General features: G+C 44.2%; 1 protein-coding gene across 2 annotated transcripts in view; it reads right to left on the bottom strand.

Annotated features, from left to right (window-relative positions):
- The window catches only part of LOC133107762 (rho GTPase-activating protein 42-like), a 79,466-nt gene that overhangs the window by 14,481 nt on the left and 51,751 nt on the right, over positions 1 to 13,234 (bottom strand). The window contains exons 7-15 of one of the 2 annotated variants that reach the window (XM_061216921.1): positions 10,948 to 11,052; positions 9,335 to 9,464; positions 8,352 to 8,452; positions 7,754 to 7,863; positions 6,474 to 6,530; positions 3,253 to 3,331; positions 2,915 to 2,954; positions 2,280 to 2,342; positions 738 to 812 (exon numbers count right to left, since the gene is read on the bottom strand). In XM_061216921.1, the coding sequence (XP_061072905.1) occupies positions 738 to 812; positions 2,280 to 2,342; positions 2,915 to 2,954; positions 3,253 to 3,331; positions 6,474 to 6,530; positions 7,754 to 7,863; positions 8,352 to 8,452; positions 9,335 to 9,464; positions 10,948 to 11,052 (760 nt within the window). The remainder of the gene's footprint in view (positions 1 to 737; positions 813 to 2,279; positions 2,343 to 2,914; positions 2,955 to 3,252; positions 3,332 to 6,473; positions 6,531 to 7,753; positions 7,864 to 8,351; positions 8,453 to 9,334; positions 9,465 to 10,947; positions 11,053 to 13,234) is intronic. The other variant, XM_061216922.1, reaches the window with a different exon arrangement.

Raw genomic sequence — 13,234 nt, 5'->3', positions numbered from 1 at the left:
ACGCAGTTGTCATGACGACCAGACCTGGGTCAAATACATAACTGTTTTTGATTCAAATACTTTACAAAGATTTAATGAGCTTTTTAATGGTGTATTGGAACCTATGAACTACAAACCGCACCTTCTGGTGCAAAGCTCTTGGGTTGGGTCAATTGCACCAGGCAAAATCAATTGAAAAGTATTTGACTGCAAAACAATTACGTATTTGACCCAAGTCTGATGACGATAAACTGTTGCCTGGATGTGCAGGTGATTTGTTGAGTGGGGATCGGGGTGTGGGGGCTGTACTTAATATGTGGGTTTTCAACCCTGAAGCCTCTCTCCCTGGCTGCGGTCCTGTCTAAAAGTTCACCCCAGGCTACCCTGCAAAATGTATTAACCAATTAACATATTTCGTGACCGCGTCGTTATAAGGTTCTGTCTGCTTTCTGAGTAGTTCTGAGATATTGAGCTTCAAAGCTTCACATCCTGAAATGAAGAGCGGCTCTTTGAAGATCAAAATGGCAGTCACCTTAAAAGTACTCAGACTGTACAATATCAAAATCCTATCAAATGTCAACACATTCATGACACTAAAAAAAATGTTTGTTCTAAGTTCTTGATTTAGATCTTTAGCAGAAATAAAAGTCAATTGACAACAGACACATGACTGTACTGTGTTTTTGGTCACAGCCCTCTGAGGTATCCGATCTGCCCCAACAGGCTAATACGCGTTATTAGAGTCCTGGCAGCCTTACCAAACACAGCAGTCATGAGCTTCTGCACTTTGGAATTCACCCCTCCGATTCTGTACAGGCCCATGGTGTTAATACCTGTACAAACACAGTGACATCACAGGATATCACACTGCAATCACAGTGACGTCACAGGATCTCACACTGCAATCACACAGTGACATCACATGATCTCACACTGCAATCACAGTGACGTCACAGGATCTCACACTGCAATCACACAGTGACATCACAGGATATCACACTGCAATCACAGTGACGTCACATGATCTCACACTGCAATCACACAGTGACATCACATGATCTCACACTGCAATCACACAGTGACATCACATGATCTCACACTGCAATCACACAGTGACATCACAGGATCTCACACTGCAATCACACAGTGACATCACATAATCTCACACTGCATTCACACAGTGACATCACATGATCTCACTGCAATCACACAGTGACATCACAGGAACTCACACTGCAATCACACAGTGACATCACAGGACCTCACACTGCAATCACACAGTGACATCACAGGAACTCACAATGCAATCACACAGTGACATCACATGATCTCACACTGCAATCACACAGTGACATCACAAGATCTCACACTGCAATCACACAGTGACATCACAGGAACTCACACTGCAATCACACAGTGACATCACAGGATCTCACACTGCAATCACACAGTGACATCACAGGATCTCACACTGCAATCACACAGTGACATCATAGGAACTCACACTGCAATCACACAGTGACATCACACGATCTCACACTGCGACGTCACACGATCTCACACTGCAATCACACAGTGACATCACAGGATCTCACACTGCAATCACACAGTGACATCACAAGAACTCACACTGCAATCACACAGTGACATCACAGGAACTCACACTGCAATCACACAGTGACATCACAGGAACTCACAATGCAATCACACAGTGACATCACACGATCTCACACTGCAATCACACAGTGACATCACAGGATCACACACACTGTAATCACAGCCTGAGCGTGGATTTTTTTGTTCAATAAGATAAAACAGAAAAATACTGTCAATGAAGTGAGACAGTTTGACACATCTCATTTGCTAATGGGGTCAGAAAATGTCATTGTCAAGCAAACAGTAACTTGAAACAAACTGCCATAACAAAAATGGTGCTGTAACAAAAACAATAAATTTATTTGCACAACTCTTTCAGATTAAAAAATATATACAAAAAAAATAATACTAAGAATAATGAAATAAAGCAGACAAAAAACACACTAGTAGCAGACGCACACAGGCCAGGGTTTCACTGGTTAAAAGCAAGTCCATAGAAATAAGTTTTTCAGCGTGATTTAAAAGATGCTACTGGGTTTGCCAGCTTAATACCCCCAGGAAGACCATTCCAGAGTCAGTCCGGAGTAAATCCAGGGTAAATCCAGGGTAAATCAGACCGTGGTTCTGGGCACATCCCAAAGCCAGGGTTTAGAGCTGCAGCCGGGCAGTAATTTTTAGCGCAGGAGCGATGATATAGCACTCACCCCGGTTCTCCACCAGGTCGATACACTTCTTCACAAAATGGAAGCCAGCCTCGTTCAGGAAGGCTGTGAGGGACGAGAGGGCACAGGGTGGGGTCAGCGCTATTACTCTCCGGGCCCCACAAGGGCCACATTACAGCACCGGGGCTCTGTCTCCAGGCCCCTGCGGAGGCTGAGTGCCTGAGTGAGGTCACAGAAAAACTGGACGCTAATCTGTCCTGTAATCTAGTGGGACACTCCACTCCCTTCTGGTCATGGGCAAACATGAATGAAAGAACAGAGTAACCTTGATCCCAACTAATTATTACCACCATTAGTACTGATAGTGTTGATTTGTCATCATGATTTCAGGCGATTAGATATCTAAATTGTGTTTTGACCATGTTCCATGGCCTATGGGGGGGACGTGGTCACATTTTTGTTGAGTAAAATAAATGTGATACCAAAGGAATAATGGTATGAGTAGTAGTAGTAGTAATTATATAATTGTAACCATATACTGCATTTACCACATGTCTTTCAGCACACTCAAGGCCAAAGTACTAAAACAGAGAGCTGATGCCTCATACAGACGACTAAAGATTGCTAAAAACTGAATATTGCACATGCATCAGAGATTTCATATGAAAAACACTTACTCTCCTCTTTTTTGCTCAAAATGGCTGGAAGGTTGTATATCTAAAGAAATCAGAACATATCACATGAGATCATATCATTTCAAAAAATATTGTGATGTATGATGACTTTAAATGACAAAAAACCACCATTGTTTTGTGTGTGATCCAAAACACCTCAGATGACAGTTAATAAGTGCATCCGAAAGGTATTTCACAAATCTAACACAAGAGGGCGCCAAAGCCACTAAAATCCAGCAAATTAGAAAATGGCTCTCTATCAAAGCCCTAGCTCCTCTCAGGCAGAGCAGAACACACACACAGGCAGGGGGTGTTCATTCTGCAGATAAGAGGCTTCTTACCGGCTCTTTCCCGTCCATGGCCTCCAGCCACAGCCGTCTGTTAGACTCGGACAAAGCCTGGAGAGTGAGAATGCCATGTCTGAGAGAGAGAGAGAGAGAGAAAGAGAGAGGGAGAGGGGGGAAGAGAGAGAGAGAGAGGGAGGAGAGAGAGAGAGAGGGAGAGGGGGGAAGAGGGAGAGGGAGAGAGGGAGGGAGAGAGAGGGGGGAGTGTGTGTGAGAGAGAAAGGGCAATAGAGTGTGTGAGAGAGAGAGAGAGAGAGAGAGGGAGGGAGGGAGGGAGGGAGGGAGAGAGAGGGGGAGGGAGGGAGGGAGGGAGAGAGAGAGAGAGGGAGGGGAGAGAGGGAGAGGGGAAGAGGGCAGAGAGGGAGGGAGAGGGGGGAGTGTGTGTGGGAGAGAGGGCGATAGTGTGTGAGATAGAGAGAGAGGGAGGGAGGGAGAGAGAGAGAGAGGGAGAGGGGGAAGAGGGAGAGAGAGAGGGAGAGGGGGAAGAGGGAGAGAGAGAGGGAAGGAGAGAGAGGGGGGAGTGTGTGTGAGAGAGAGAGGGCGATAGAGTGTGTGAGAGAGAGAGAGAGAGAGAGAGAGAGAGAGAGAGAGAGAGAAGGGGAGAGTGTGTGAGGGTGTGTGTGAGAGAGAAAGGGCAAGGGGGGGTAGAGTGTGTGAGAGAGAGGGAGAAAGAGGGAGGAAAAGTATGTGAGAGAGAGGTGGGAGAGAGAGGGAGGGTGTGTGATAGAGAGGGGGGAGAGAGGGAGAGAGAGGGGGAGAGTGAGAGTGGGGGGGGAGAGTGAGAAAAGGCGAGAGAGGTGGAGAGAGAGGGGGGGGAGAGTGTGGGAGTGTGAGAGAGAGGGGGGAGAGAGGGAGGGGGAGAGTGAGAGAAAGCGAGACAGAGTGAGACAGAGAGAGGAACATTGTTAAGCCTTATATCAGCCACTATCAGCTCTGTCTTTCTGTCTGTCTGTCTGTGGCTTTGGTCAGAAACGCCCTCTGCCTCAGACATCTTCCCACACGGTGTGGTGCAGCCGAACCCAACCCAAGCCCCCAGACTGCATTAACACACCCGTGCTGACTCAAACAGCCCTGCGTGGGAGCACAATTACACCGCTGATTTATTTTTCATATTTCACAGAATTTCATGAATAGTGTGATTGTGTGGATTTCAGTGAAGCCGTGCAGTAATTACTCTGTCCACCTCACACACACCCCTGCCAGATTTACACAGACACAGAAGAGCACTGTTGGTAATACCTCCATCCCCCCCCACCACCAAGTGAAGCCTTACATAAATGTAACATGATATATAGAAATAAAAAATATCAATCTAGCTACAGCAGAATGTCTGCAATAATTCAAATTTACCCATTTGTATTATGCTTATAGATATTACTATAGAAAGATATTAAACTTTTGTTGCGATATTTTACCACCTTGCTTTGAAGGGTCCACAACCCACCAAGACCTAAAATGGACCCTTCAGAATGTGGATGGTCATAACTTATAAGGCACTAGGGCACATTATCTGCCTTCAGGGCAGCCCGACCAATCAGGAGTGGCTCTGCTCACACCTCCCCGTCTGAGCTCTGAATACACACACCAACATTCTGGCTCTGAACAGCCTTTGCCACACTGTGAAATGTCCATTGTTAAATCAACACTTGAGACTAGGACCATATGCACTCCGTTAGTGTCGAATTAACACTGGACATTTTACTGGGTATGTGCAGGGTATGTGTGCGTGTCTCCGCGAGAGATACGACCCACTTCACTCACTCATCTCATTAAAACGACCTCAGGAAACACATTAACGCGAAAGAGTGCTTGTGCCGGAAATTCCACAGCTTTCAATAATTCTCAATCGTTTCAATATTATTTTTTTTCAATTTGCAATTTTGGTACTTCTATTCGATTAATTTTAAATGAATCGTTGTAATTTTATTAATTTATGCAAAGTAATGCCATATTTTAATCTCCAATATACATAGTGGCATTTAGCCGAAGCCATATTAAAAATAGTCTATAGATCATATATCAATCTAGGTTCTGCATAATCAGCATAATCAGAGCTGTGGACCTTTATTATGGATAGCACATTAATTAGAGGGTATTAGTCAGTGCTGCTTCAGCTGACAGGCGCGTACAGTGGATGGTGTAATTATTGCTGGTTGAAGTGGAGTGCAGTCAGCGTTTAGCAGAAGAAATGTCTGCAGCGTGATGAGAATGAATTTGCAGTTGTTGTAGCTACAAGCGCAGCCGGCAGGAGAATGGCGGTTAGCATCAGCGCGATGGAGTAGCCTCTGTCAGTTTAGTGGGGGGTTGGAGGGGATCACTGCGCTCACTGCCTCTCTGTCACACAAGTTTTCCGCTCCTGCTGAATAGCGTTCGCGAACTCTACTCTCGGTGACGAGACAAAATAAGGTGTGACAAAATAACACGATGTGACTTGCTTTATGACTAACCGGACGCTGTGCGATATTCCGCGAATGCGCTGCCACGATTAAAAAAACGAATCACTTGAACGCTTATTGCAATAACACGCTTTTGTCATATGCGGCAACTGGGACTCTGGGACTCATGGGATTTTCATGATTCCTACTTAGCAGCAGATCAGTTTTTTTCCCCAGACGCAGTCCAACACAGAACGATAACATGCATTTCACTGACGGGCGCTCATCCACCAGCTGGCCAACAGCAGCCTATCTTTTACACAACACTGTATCACTGGGTGCGGGAAATGCAATACTTTCAAATGTAATACTTTACTAATCCGTCAAATGTATCTGGCGAAATTTCCATAAGGAATCCCCCAAAACGGATAAATCTACTGTAGCTTCTACCTGTAGGCTGTAGGCCTACACATAAATATTAATATAAATAAGTTGAATTGACCATTTATTTCAGCGAATATGATTGCATGATGGCACCTCCGTTTTATACATTCCTAGTAGTGTCTTTCTATATTTTTTCTGTCTCTAAAAACATTTCACGAGCGACTAAAACCAAGCGAATGTTGTGGGGCCCAATCTGTGGAGTTAATTTGTCACTTCACCTACCTCTTATACCTACTTGCCCAGTCTAAGTCATCATTCGGGGATAACTGTAAGCATATGAAAGTTGTCGCATGCATTCTTCAGGAGCTGCCCAGGCAAGGCATGAGGTGATGGTGAATGAGGTTTAGCAGCAGGCATGCAAAACCATGCAAACCTCAGTACAAAGACACAATAACATACCGGACTTTACAGAAAACTTGCAGAGGCCTGAAAATATGTCCGTGATAGATGGTATTTCTACATTAACATGAAAAACAGAGAAAGAGGGGACATTTGGGTACACACAGGAATAAACAGACCCTGCTCTTAAAGGGTCAGGCACATGTAAACACAGGAAAGGGCTCTTTCAGGCACTGTATAAAAACCAGATGAGAAGATACTCCAAAGCCAATTACAATAGGGTTTTACCTGTATGGCCATTACATTTGAAACTTTGTGAAATTAAAAAAGTTCAAATGAAAAAGGAAATCTCAATATGTTTGAAATTTTAGTTTCAGTAGGCCATTGCTCAAATACCAGATGTGGAATGTTTTCGTTAAACCAGCTTGGATCACAAATATTCCTCTCAAGGGACTAGGAAGCATATTTTAGCACTCCACATCCAAGATGTATGACAGGGATACGCATCCCTTTCCTGGAGATGTACCTCCTTCCTGTAGGTTCTCACACCAACCCTAACGAAGCACACCTCAGTCAACAGCTAGAGATGTCATTGAGCTGCTAATTACGAGAATAAGGTGTGCCAAATTAGAAGAAACCTACAGAATGGTAGATCTCCAGGGAACAGTGTTGGGCAGCCCTGACGTATGACTACTTCCTCCGTATTGATGCTGTTGCTATGGTGTCAGCATGCTCTTGACCAATCCGTGCTCTTCTTCGTGCCCATGTGACAGAGGCCCAAAGACAGACCTATCACGCTGCTCCTTGTCCTAAATTCTTCCCGACACACTGAATCAACTGTCACCTGTCTCAGACAACTATCACCTGTCTAACCCATGAGCTGTTCTGAACACCAACTTCTTTCAGCTTCTTATTCTTCCTGCTTTACCTCTTGTTGCTGTTACTGTTCTCACTATTACTGCCATTTTCTTTTTGCAATGGTTTTAACATTTGACCCCTCCTATGGGACAATGAGTTGTATGGTTATGGTCAGTTCATCTGGTTAATCTGCAAGGGTTTATCTATGTGGTCACCCTAGCATTTGGAACTGTACTACCCTCTGTGCACTTGTCCCTGTTTCTGATGTGCACTTTATCGTACATCGCTCCGGATAAGAGCATCTGCTAAATGACTGTAATGTAATGTAATTACACGTGATTTATTTACTAAAAGCTCACTATTGCCAATTAGCTGCCATTGTTGACTCATCTTGCTTCACTGTGTTGAGGAAAAAGCACTTTGTGGATAGGCCGGCTTCATATCTATGCAGAAATAACCGGACGCTTTTGCCACAAACACACCTCTCCACCACCTCTATGTCGAAGCAGAAGCGCTTGTCGATGGAGTCAGTCTTCCTCCGGACACAGGACTTCAGTTTAAACATCTCCGGCGGGCTCAGGACCACCCCATTCTGAGGAGACAGAACAAGAGGCAGCGTTGTGCAATGAGCCCAAAGTTATTCTGTGGAAAGCACACCAGACGACTGCAGGAATTAGACCGAATTAGACAGGATGTTCCCGGGCAAACAGGAAGCATCTCCATGGGCAACATTCTCAAATGAGTAAATCACTTCCAGACAATTACTGCCAGAAATATCGAATTCATTTCCATTTCAAATGAGATATAAAATTCAATGTTCAGTGGGTTAATTGATAAAATAATGATCAGCAAATTAAATTAATCACATTGTGAAAGTCCTTACCCACAGTTATATCCACAATATAATTTGTTATATAGCTGCCGGGTCTATCTAATAAAGTGCTCAGTGAGTGTACCTATATAGTATTTAGTGTATAGTATAATCCACTAACTTAACCACGTAGACCAGTGGTAAGTTGTCCTAAATTCTACTGAAAAGTGTACATGGAACATATTGTTCAGGATGAAACCTGGCCTTACTTGCTTGCAGCCAGACTTGTTCTCCGTGTTGCTCATGGAGAAGGTCTTGCTCCCTTTCTCAAAAGTGCAGTAGTGTCTGACCCACGTGCAGCCCAGCGGCCCTGTGGTAGAGAAGCACCATTATCTGTGACGTTAGAGCCATAACACGCTACACGCTGCACGCAGACAGAGCCTTTTCCTGGATCACACTGGGACACTGGGTCCTGGGACAAACTCAGGGTAATTAAATCCATAATTAAGACAGAAAGAGCCCCCGAAAGACATGTATATCTGCCTAACTCTCCGAGGAGTCAGACACCCAGATCCCTTTACACTGGTGGGGAAATGCAGTCTAGCTTTGATCACGATCCAAACTCGGTTTGGCTAACACGTCATTAGCCCTGTACAAAGGCTTCGTCCAGCGTGGGAGCTACTGCGATAGCATAACATTGCACAGAACTACTGTTACTACTGCTGGTACTATGTCCACTCTTGCATTTTATTAGTTTAGGAGATTTGTAAACCCAAGAATGCTTGATTACAGTTTTAAAGATGCTTATAGTCACTCACTGTGGCAGACCCTGGGTGCTGCCCCTTAAAGAATTGGAACACGCGGTAATTGTAATATACAGTATAGTACTTTAATTTGATTTTTAAAACAACGAAGCAGTGCATTCAATAAAAAAAAAAACACACACACACAGAGTGAAGTGCTGCGTATCGTAAGTGATGTACAGTAGGGACAGTTTCACAGATGCAGATCAAGCCTAGTCTAGACTAAATTCAACGTTGAATGTTTATTCTCCATGCAAAATTCAATTTAGTCCAGGACTAAGCTTAATCAGTGTCTGTATAACTGGCCCCATGTGTTTTATCTCAATATGTTTTCCACATAATCTTGGTATATTCCATGGCTTTAAGGGATGGCAGGTGACAGTAAAGAGACCTGTGCACACATGCGTATACCCAGGGAAGCTACGGCTAGCAGGGGAGGACAAACTTACGCTTCTCCTGGACGTACAGAAAGCCCTCCATGGCCCACTTCCCCTGGGGAATGTAGTCCTGGTCCGCTGAGCGTATCCTCTTCATCAGCTTCTCCACTTCCTGCTTGGTGCTCTCAAAGTTGTTCCTCGTCTTTACGCCGACAAACACAAGCCAAACATCAGCTGAAAATACCAGCTGAAACCAGATTCTAAGCCGGTCATAGCTGGTCTATTGCTGGTATATTGCTAGTCTCAACTGGTCATAACTAGTCTGTGGCTGGTTAAGCTGGTAGAGTAAGCTGGTGGCTAAATTGAACTATCTGACTATAGGCTGGTGAACAGCTGGTCGACCAGCTAGAAGCTTCGAAAACTCCGCTCAAATCAGCTTGACCAATTTAGGCTCCTTTTAGCTGGAATTGCCAGCAGGAAAGCTAGTAGAGGACCAGTTCAGCAGAATGAAAAAAGTTTGCTAAAATATGTTTAGTAGTTGAGGTTCACAGAATAAACGCACTGACAGCTGTGATATGAGGCATTTCATTAACACTACAGAGCCTGCTCACCATGCAAGCTTTACTGACCATCATCAAAGTGCATTTACAAGAGAGCAGGCTCCTGCTGCTAGCCGCTAATAGCCTCCTTCACCCATTTCATCTCTAAGCACGAGGTTAAGAAGCTCTGTGCGCGTCTAGCTCCAGGTCTAAAAACATCGTCCGCGCTCTTTCATTTCCAAAACGCTGATTAACTCTTGAAAGGGTCTGGAGCGTTTTGCTCAGTATCTCAGAGAGGCAGCTGCATATCTGGAGTGAGTTTCACTCCAGGACTGCGTGGGCTTGAAGTGACATTAATAATGAAATGGGCTTAGATCTTAAAACCCCAGAAACACATTCTAATCCCCCCAACACCAGGAGAGTCCAAATCACAATATTCTCTTTGTGAGCGCTGGATGACCAGGCCGTGTTTATCGACCTGGAAGCCCTGTTGAGCTTCAGGAGCGAGACTGGGGATAGGGCCGGTCTTAAGAAAGAAAGATTTACTGCAGGATTACATCACCTGAAAATGAACTACTGCCCTTTAGGCAAGCTCCCCTGCCCAGTCTCCTCCAAAAAGGGCCGGGTGGGTGTAGGTTTCTGTTTTAGGCCAGCACTAAGACACTACTAAGTTCTACTAGGGTCTGGACTGAAGACCATGATTGGGTAATAGTTAAATCAGCTGTTGGGGTCCTGGGCCAAAATAAAAACTGGTACCCACACCAGCCCTTTTCAGATTAGACTGGACTCCCCTGCCTTTAAGGATTAATAAGGGAAAAAGATTTTACATTGTGCGAACATATGAAACACTATACAGCAAATTATTTTTCAGTCATCGCCACCACTTGTAACTAACGTTACAGTACAGGGCAATTTTGCAATAAAAACTTTGAAGATAGATTAAAATTCAGTACATAACCTGAAAAAAAGCATCCCTCACTGGGTTTTTTTCCCCAATTAATGGAAGAAATGTCAGTTCAGCTGAAGGGGTTCAGGACTGACTGCAGCCTGCTCAGAGCAGAGATTCCCCCCGCCCTCCGCCCTCCTTTTAAAAGCCTCGTCCATTGGCCGGCCCCAGGAGAACAGCTCAGAGAGAAAGACTCTTACATTCTGAAGATTGAACTGCAGCTGCTTCTTGTAGGGCTCAAACTCCTGTGCCAGCTCGTAGCCTTCATGGTAGAAGGTGAACAGGCCCTGGAGAAAGGCCAGCAACTGAAGGGGGGAGAGAGAGAGAAAGAAAAACAACATAACATGAAGACAAGTAGGTACAAGTATCAGAGCTGTATGGAAGGGGGGGGGGGGGGGGAGATTCCAAGGGCCCTGAAAAATATTATAACATCGGACAAATAACTTATGAATTATTTTCAATTATTAAAAATTATTATTAAAAGAGACCAGGCTCCAGCTGCTAACCGCAAAAATCCTTCTTCATCCATTCATCTTCAGGCAGGAGGTTAAGAAGCTCCAGGCCCAAGGACATCGCCCGCGTGCTTTCATTTCCCAAACACTGACTCACTCTCGAAAGGGACCTGATCATTGGGTCGGTAATGTAATGTAACGAGCAATGTACCAACTAGAAACTGGCTTAATTAGCTCAGTTCAGAGATGTCTTTGGAAGTATGTAGGTTAGCCACAGAAAAAACTCAGCCTGCAACCTGTTCTAGCCCGCCTAGAGTCCGCAGAACTCAATGTTCAGAGTTAAATCACTTTTAAAATACTTTATCTGGGTCCAATAAGGACCAACATGTAGAGTACAAAGAGTACAAAGTTCACAGCCAGACTTGATTTTGATCTTGCTGTGAGACGACGGAAATGATCAGCTGACATATTTCATCCTTCACCGTGACCTGGTACTGAGGTGAAAACAGATACTGATTACTGTGCATTCTCCTTGTCAACTAAATGCTATCAATAAGGCAAAAAATGACTGATGTTTGCAGATAAAGTTAGCAAGGTGAGGCCAATAACTCTTTTCTCAGAGAAGAGTGATTTGTTTAACTTTGAAAAAAATAAAAGGGTCCCGTTCACACCTCCATAAATATTATCCATCACTCATTTCTACAGTTATGTGTTCTTCAGCATAATCCCAGGCTGGACGAAAAAATAGATTTTTTTTCCTTTTTTTTAATTTTTTTTTTTTAGAGTCACCAAAGCAGCAAGGCTGAAGCAGCCAGTGCTCTGCTGTTAGCGGAAAGCAGACATCAGCTGCATAAACACACATTACTCAAGCTAATCACGGGGTTCAGGGATGAGTCACCCTAATACTGTCCTTTTCGTATTATTAGCCTGCCTCTGTTTTCACGTTCATGAGACGGACTCCGCTCCCACACTTATATTTGGACATAATCTGGCCCTCACAGCGGACGTAAACAAACGCAAAGTCGAGTCATCAGCCTCTGAAAGGGATAGCTTCCTTCTCACGCTCCCAGGCCTCTTAAAACCAGAGAAATTTCGCCTTTCCTGTAAACCCCTCCCGCTTAGATGGGGTTAGCAGTGACGGTAAAAAGGCCGCAGTCCCTTTAAAGAGGACGTTTTTCTGAAGAGCTTTTCAACAGCAGGCTCTAATTTTCCTGCCTGTATTTGCCAGCAAACGGCTCTCTCGTTTTACCTTCCTTTGTCCCTGACAGGAAATGCTGGGAGATTAAGTGCTGGAGTGAATTTAGCAGGAACACTTGGGTGATATACTGTATGGGCCCTGACCCATAATTCTACTCATATCTGCTGGTGTGAAGTAATATACTGCAGGTGGGCCAGTGCGTCCTGCATTGTGCAGTGGATGGGATCACGTGATCGAGCGGAACGCTCTGTTTCTCCCCTACTTCCTGTATTAAAGCGGTCCGTGACACACTGAACGGGAAAACCGAGTTGTGATGTCACGGCTACTGGATCATCTGTATCATTCATTGATATCATTATATGGCATTTGTCATATACAGTTTGTATTCAAATAACTTTCAACAAAATACAACATAATAAACATTTGTTTTTTTTTTATTAAAGAAAATTAAACATGGCATGTGTATTTTAGTGTATTTTAGTAAGACATGGAACTAAAACGGGTAAAAACGGGTCATAAAATAAAGTAACAAGAGTAAAAGAAAAGTGGGGAGTATAAAATCCATGCTTAAAAGAATGAGATTTAAAAATGAAGGCGAAGACCCTAATATCTTCTGGTAAAGAACTCCACTGTTAGAAGTGAGTTAGATATGAGCCAATGTGTGAATATGCCCTACTGACTGCGACATCACCCCTGGAGAGCCAATAAGAGTGCTTAATTCCCCTGGCTGGGAACCTTGGTCTTTAGCTGATTGGACTAATCATATCTCTTGTTATGCAGAGAGATTGGCAAGGGCCATGGATTGGGGAGGTTGAAACTCACAGTAGTCTCGCCCCT

Source organism: Conger conger, chromosome 13, assembly GCF_963514075.1.
Source record: "Conger conger chromosome 13, fConCon1.1, whole genome shotgun sequence".
NCBI lineage: Eukaryota > Metazoa > Chordata > Actinopteri > Anguilliformes > Congridae > Conger > Conger conger.
The sequence above is the reverse complement of the archived record's forward strand: the minus strand, read 5'-3'. Positions and strand labels throughout refer to the sequence as shown.